This window comes from Cheilinus undulatus, linkage group 21 (genome assembly GCF_018320785.1).
Source record: "Cheilinus undulatus linkage group 21, ASM1832078v1, whole genome shotgun sequence".
NCBI classification, from domain to species: domain Eukaryota; kingdom Metazoa; phylum Chordata; class Actinopteri; order Labriformes; family Labridae; genus Cheilinus; species Cheilinus undulatus.
In genome coordinates, this window is record NC_054885.1 from 36,673,160 (window position 1) to 36,680,339 (window position 7,180).

General features: G+C 43.3%; 1 protein-coding gene across 1 annotated transcript; it reads right to left on the reverse strand.

Moving 5' to 3' along the window:
* Positions 1 to 5,979: 5,979 nt before the first annotated feature.
* Positions 5,980 to 6,831, reverse strand: LOC121529120 (myeloid-associated differentiation marker-like). Its single transcript, XM_041816821.1, has one exon. It carries the CDS (start codon positions 6,829 to 6,831, stop codon positions 5,980 to 5,982), a length of 852 nt encoding a protein of 283 aa, XP_041672755.1.
* Positions 6,832 to 7,180: the final 349 nt, after the last annotated feature.

Here is a 7,180-nt window from a genome sequence, read left to right on the forward strand (position 1 = left end):
TTGTGGATGAGTTTGTGCTGATTAGGAAAGTTTGAATCGACACGTTTCTTGTTCTTTGCTCTCATTAATATTTCTGCTAACAAAGTGCTTTTTGTTCTTTCTGCTGACAGACTAAAAAGAAAAGTAAAATCTCTATTTTTAACCCTGAAACAAATGATTTGACAGTCTTAATTACAGCGTGTTGCAGCTCTGCTTTGAAAAGGACTTCCTGGGCGGCTGAGGGAAGGACTTTCCCCTAAAAAGAGACGTGTTATTAAGAATTTCTGCAATGTTTGGCTTTTGTGGCGGTGTCAGCCAGTATTTAAACCCCCTGCAGATCTGCACATAGAGGAAGCAGCTCAGAATAACCAGAGGAAATCAGGTGTGTGCTAAAGAGAGGAAAAGGGTGAAGAAAGAAACAGGGCACAGCCAGAAACCTGATGGAGGCAGCGTTCTCAGGTCTCAAAAGGCTGGAGTCTTAGTTTTAATTGAATTTTCTAATTGTGGAAGAACTTCCTGTTTCTTTTTGTGATGTGAAAATCAAATTTGGGCTCAGTCCCAGTGCCACCCTTGCCTTTCCCACTTAGTCTTACCTGTGCGTTCGCTGGTTCTAATCCAGGAGTAGTGGGTCCAGATTCCTGCTAGAATGAACAGGTAAGACCGTCCATTATGTTTTTAGAGCAGGGAGTTAGTCAATGCAAGTTTTTACAACAGGTACAAGCTGAATCTGTGCAGACACACGGGGGTGAGGATGACAAGCATTAACAGTACGCTCTGAACGGAACCCACTGACTCTGTCACACACACCTCCCACACACTGCTAGGTCCACCAGCTGGGTCAGGTCCACCAGCTGGGTCAGGCCCTTTATGTCAGACTAATTGGTTCAGCTTGAGTTTCCTGCTTTGAATTAGTTCTGACATATTGGTGCACTTACTACAGCTAGCCAGTGGATGGCGCTGCATGAGATAACTTAAAAACATCCACTGAAGTGGCTGATGTGGCACCATTCCCTTTAAACCTGCATTCAGTTTTCAGACTGCTGTCCACTGCAGACTGGCACTGAAGGGTTAAAGGCTCTCTGATAGTTGAAATGGTGCTGTTATGTAATAATGGCCACATAATTCAGTCCTGAGGTGTGCTGGTCTTTCTGACCCCCGCTCACTGACTCCCCTGAATCGTGCCTCCTAATTAGTAGTGATTCACTTTCACAGTTCCCCCTCAGATTTCTGCACAGTTGAATCGGGGGCCATCAGTAATCAGGAAGAGACTTTAATAAGAGATAATGAGCAGGAGGACGAGTGAGTCACGGTGACTCACACGCCGTAACGCTCACATATCAGTCGGATCACCTCAGTGAATCCCAGCAGGCGACCTGAGGAGGAGACTTCACATCTCAGGACCGTGCATGTTAATAATCTGTGTTTCTATGGGAGATGATGCACAAAGGAAGCCTGCAGACACACGATGCATTCATAACGATATAAAGTTTTGTTTTAGGATGTTATTCTGGGGTTATCACACAGCCATGCATGGATCTGGATCAGGTTTTACCCCCCTTCTTTGGAGTTTTCCTTCACTTGAGGGATTGCTGCTGTCTGTCAGCATAACCTCCTGCACTCTAAAAGCTTCCATGGTCATAAACAGCGTGAACATGGCCTTTTGGTAGAGTTTCTCTATGCAGAAATTCTTAATACCCCCCTGAGGGGAGTCCTCTGCTGCTGTGTGGCATCATCTGCAAACAAGCACCAAAAACATAGAACTGCCAGAAGTTGTCCTGACGGCTTGGTTCGTTTGACCAAATCACAGGACAGCACAACAGCGTTACAATTTAAGCCCCAGTGGAACCGAGTTCCCTGGACTATCAGGAGTGAAAATTACCTTTACAAGCAAACCTGATATTTGTTTTTGATTATTGCATCTTGAAATACTGTGTTCAATGGGACTTTCAGGTTATTATGGTTTAAAACTGGTATAAAGAGATGTTAAAGGGTATAGTTCAGGAGTGTCTTAACTTTTTCCACTGAGGGCCACACGCAGAAATATATAAGGATGTTCAGGTCGCTTTAAAATGATGTAGGTTAAGAAATACTCAGTGATTGGCTAATTCATTCAGGAAGCAGCAAAAACTAGAGCATAGCAGGCATCAGTGACAACAGAGCGACATTAATCAAACCAGAATCAGGAAAAAGGAGGAGCTGGGGTGGAGGAGGGATGCAAGCCCCTGGTATAGCTGAAGTAAAAACCCAGGCTAAGGCTGAATACCCACAATTCAACATTCAGATCTTAACTGATTTTTTTAAAAAGTTAACCTCCTGTAAGCAGATGACACTTCGGCTTTCCTACAACACAGTAAGAATTCCTGCTGTTAGGATCTTTGGAATAATTAACTGGAATGTCAACTAAACTTAAAGCAACTTGCTAGAAATGTTTGGATAATTTGTGGTTTGGATATTTTGGGGGAATTTGGAAAAACTCAAGTATCTGAGTGGAAATTAAGTGGATATGTTTGTATATTTTGCAGAGTTTGTTTGGAAGATTCTGGGAATTGCTTTGGAATTTTGGGGCATTTTTGGGGGAATTTGGGAATGTATTTGTAAATTTTGGGGAAATGGACTGGGAGTTTGAGGGTAGGAATTGTCCTTTGAAATTTTAAGGAATTTTCATGGAAATTTCAGGGGATTTGTTTGAATGTTTTCATCCTTTTCATGGAATTTTGGAGAATGTGTTTGTAAATTTGCAAAGAAATTTTTGGGGAAACTTGTTTTAACATTTGGGGAATTTGCATGAAAATTTGGAGGGATTTTTAAAATTTGGGATACTTAGGCTTTGTAAAGAAAGATTTAAGGATTAAAAAAATGAAAGGGTCCTTTCAATGATATAGAAACTTGACATAATTTTACATAATTTTTTAACTTGTTTGGATTTTGAAAAAGAAAATTTCCATGAAATTCCTGCTCAAACACAAGGCTGATGTTTTACCTCATCAGACTGATTATCTCAAATAATGTGGAGAAACTAGAAAGTCTTTCCTAACAAAAGCTCAGGTCTCAGGAGGCTAATGTTGTAGTAGGTAGGTGTTTGTGTAGGTATTTCAGACAGACTGACATGAGGAGAAAGGCTACATTTTGCACGCTGCAGTTGCTCCATTTGACCCGAGTTCACTCTCTCAGATTGGTGTGCAGAGGCAGACAATACCTGCAGGATTACGGAGAGATTTGGTGAAGATTTCATTTCTTAAAAAGGGAGAGGAGATGACATAACGCTCTCAGGTTTTGACCAGTAAAGAAGAAAAGGAGTTGCCTGTTCACTGAAGAGTTTTACTGTCCTTTTCCCATGCCCTCTCTACTTATAAACCATCATAGCAGGAATATTTCTCTGTAAAGTGCAATAATAGATTCCTGAGATATTTCCATTAGGATGTGGGCACGGTAGCAACTCCTCAACCAACTCCCTGCAGTCTGGGAAGTCTTAACAGAGTTGCCAGGTCTGTGGTTTTCCCATGGAATTGTGGCCCTTTTCCATACTGGCAGAGAGAAACGTTCCGGTCTGCAGGCGGAGTGAAACGATTTTTAAATTTGAGTAAATCAAAATCTCATAGACAAACGACTTTGTTTGTGCTCAAATCCAGATAAAGCAACAAGCAGATTAGAGGGTAATACATGGAATATGTCACACAATATGCATGTACAACCCCAATTCCAAAAAAGTTGGGGCGCTCTATATAAAGTAAATAAATGAATGCAATGATTTTCACTGTTCTAAAAACATCTTATTCACAGTAAAACATAAACAATTTATCAGATTTACTATTTCATGAAAAAATTAGCTAATTTTGAATTTGACTGCAGCAACAAATCTCAAAAAAGTAGGGACAGGCCAACATAGGCTGGAAAGATACGTGGTAGTAATGAAAAACAGTTGGAGGGGCATTTTAGAGAGGCAGAGTCTCTCTGAAGTAAAAATGGGCAGAGGTTCACCAATATGCCAAAAACGGTGTCCAAAAATTATGGAACAATTTCAGGAAATGTTTTGTGATGTAAAATTGCTTTGATTTTAAATCTCCCACCATCTACAGTCCATGATATCATCAAAACATTCAGGGAACCTGGAGAAATCTGTGAACAAGAGTCAAAGGTGATGGTCAATAGTGGATGCTCGTGATCTTCAGGCCTTCAGGGGCCACTGCATTAAAAACAGGCCTGACTCTACCAGAAATCACCGCATGGGCTCAGGAACGCTACCAGAAAACATTCTGTCAACACAGCTGTTGGTGCCATCCACAAATGTCATTTAAAGCTGTCATCAAGCTCATTTCAAATAGACTGAGGCAGAATGGAAAACTGTTCTGTGGTCAAATTAATCAAAATTTGAAATTCTTTGTGAAAACCGTGGATGCTGTGTCCTGTGGACTAAAAAGTAGAGGGACCATCCAGCTTGTTCTCCTGGCTCAGTTCTAAAGCCTACATCTCGGATGGTATGGGGTTGCATTGGTGTCTATGGCGTGGGCAGCTCTAACATCTGGAAAGGAACTATCAATGCTGGAAAGTAGAGAGAGGTTTTAGAGCAACATATGCTCCTTTCCAGACAAAGTCTGTTTCAGGGAAGGCCTTGGCTATTTCAGCAAAATGATGCGAAACCACATCCATCACAACAGCATGGCTTCACAGGAGAAGAGCCTGGGTCCTTAACTGGTCTGTCTGCAGTTCAGACCTTTCACCATTAGAAAACATTTGGAGCATCAGTGCAGCTAGAATCCTACATCAGGACAACCTTGCAAAGCAGATGGATACGTCCGTTTTTTCACCCATCTGAAAGTAACAGGACCAATCAGTGTTGAGGGGCAGTACTTTCGGGCGCGGCAGAGTTGTGATGTAAGCAACAGCAACAAGAGGCCGGTGCAGTTATGGCGGAAGAGATTAGTGTGGATGCTGCTAAAAATGCCAGTTTTATCAGAACTTGATGACATTTCTTCGTTAAAAGAAGAACAAAGAACAGCAGTGAGTTGTTTTCTTTTCAAAAACGCTAAAAGTCGTGTACTGACATGTCTACAGTTGTCATGGTTTGCGTTATGCAGCTCTCTGTGGAGTTTACTCCTTGATTTGGGGCTATGATGTCACGTGTTTTGCTGCTCTGATTGGCCCGTAAAGATGTGACAGACAGAATGTTCATCCAGTCACCCTCCGAGTTTTTTTTAAAGCCTCTGCCCTTTCCCAAACGCAGGGAGGTTTACCAGATGGATGTGTGAGCGTGTCAGGTTAACATCAGACAAGAATGGGACAACATTCCTCTCCTTAAACTCCAGCAGCTGGTTTCCTAACTTCCCAGATGTTTACAGACTGCTACACAGAGGTAAACACAGCCCTGTCCCAATTTTTTTTGAGATGTTTTGCTGCCACCAAATTCAACATGAGCTAATATTTTTTAACAGCTGATATGTTTTTATATTCTATTGTGGATAAAATTTAGGTTTTTGAGATTTGCAAATCACTGCATTCTGCTTTAATCAAATTTCACACAGTGCCCCAACTTTTTTGGACATGGTGTTGTATCTCCTTAGAGATAAGGCTCTGAAGATAAAGGCTTTGAACCATGGACTCACCAGATCCTCAGAAATCATAAATAAAGACATGAGAAGCAAACAGCTGTAAACATAGATGTGTGTATTCACAAGAGGAACAATTTGACCATCATCCATAAACTGCAGCTCTGTTTAATCACCTTTACTGCTGATCACTCTCTGTATCAGGATCCAAAGTTCTGGGTGATTTTTCATTTTTATGGCACTGATACTTCAGCTGTAATCATTAACTAACCCTTCCTTTTTTCTTATTTAACATAGCATGGAAATCTGTTAAAGAGCACAGACAGAATATGCAGTTTCTCTTGCATCCTGTCTGCAGCACCAATAAAAAGTTTACAATAAGAGGTATAAAACTCAGCTGGTGTTTTTGAAGTGAAGCTGCAGGCTGATTTTGTCCAGGTCAGATGGAGCAGCCATGTCATTGGTTCCTGACACAGAAAACTAGTCGTATGGCGTACGCACAGTCCAGCGTGTAAACAATGAAGTTGAAAATAGTCATGAGGGTGACCACCACCAGTTTGTCCCACGAACAGAGCCGGCCACAGTCGCTTGGTCTCGCTGTTTTGAAACTGTAAAGCGGCCAGATCACCATCGCTGTCAGGTACATCACTGCTGCTAAAATGTTATAAACGATCACAATGTGGTCAAAAGAGACAGGAATGTAGGAGGTGTACCGTCCGATGCTGAGCAGGATGATGACGACGTTAAAGATGAAGCACAAGGAGAACACGGCGATGCACCACTGCAGCCCAGGGGAGGTCGAGTACTGTCCCGCCTCCAGTGACGTGAAGATGAGACAGGCGAGGAACGTCTCCAGCATCTTCATTATCCCCGGCAGCGTGGAGAGGAAGCCGATGTGCTCCCCGCTCGGACGGAGCCGAGTGAACACGACCTCTCCTGCGTACACGGCGAAGCACACCCAGGATACCACGGACGCTCCGATCTGTCGATGGCAGTTACTGCAGGTGAAGAAGGTGGGGTAGATGATGGAGGCCGAAAAGCACATGAGGCCGGCCAACATAGCAAAGGCGTTGGTGAAATCCTCCCAGGCGAAGGGGAGTTTCGTGGAGATGGTGGTGAACTCCAGGATGAGGATGAGGAGCGTGAAGAAGCAGCAGAAACACCAGGTGAACATGCACCACGCCCAGTACGGAGAGTCTCGATGTCCGACTGATGCCACCAGGCTGAAAGACATGCAGGTGAGCAGGGCCGCCATTATTCTCATGATGCCCACCGGCTGAGTGAGCGCACGTAAATTCACAATGATCATGGCTGCACACGAGTCCGCTCAGCCTGAAATAATCCTTGTTTTAGTCACTTTACTCTCAGAGCATGTCTCAGCAACCGAGCGATCCTGTCATAGAAATCCATGTAGAGTCAGAGCCGGCCTCTTCCTGAAAATGAAACTGTTCAAACAGAGCATCCCAGTCTTATCTGAGAGCTTTATGGCCGCTGACTCTCTCTTTGGATTGGGTAAGGCCTGCCTTATCACATTCAGCTAGAGCCAAACAGGCTGGACTCTGTTCCTCCACTCATGAGCTAATCTCTGACAGTGATGTAGGTGGAGGTCACGTCCTGAGGAGAGGAGACGCCCATATCTGCCCCCCTGTCTCTTGTTC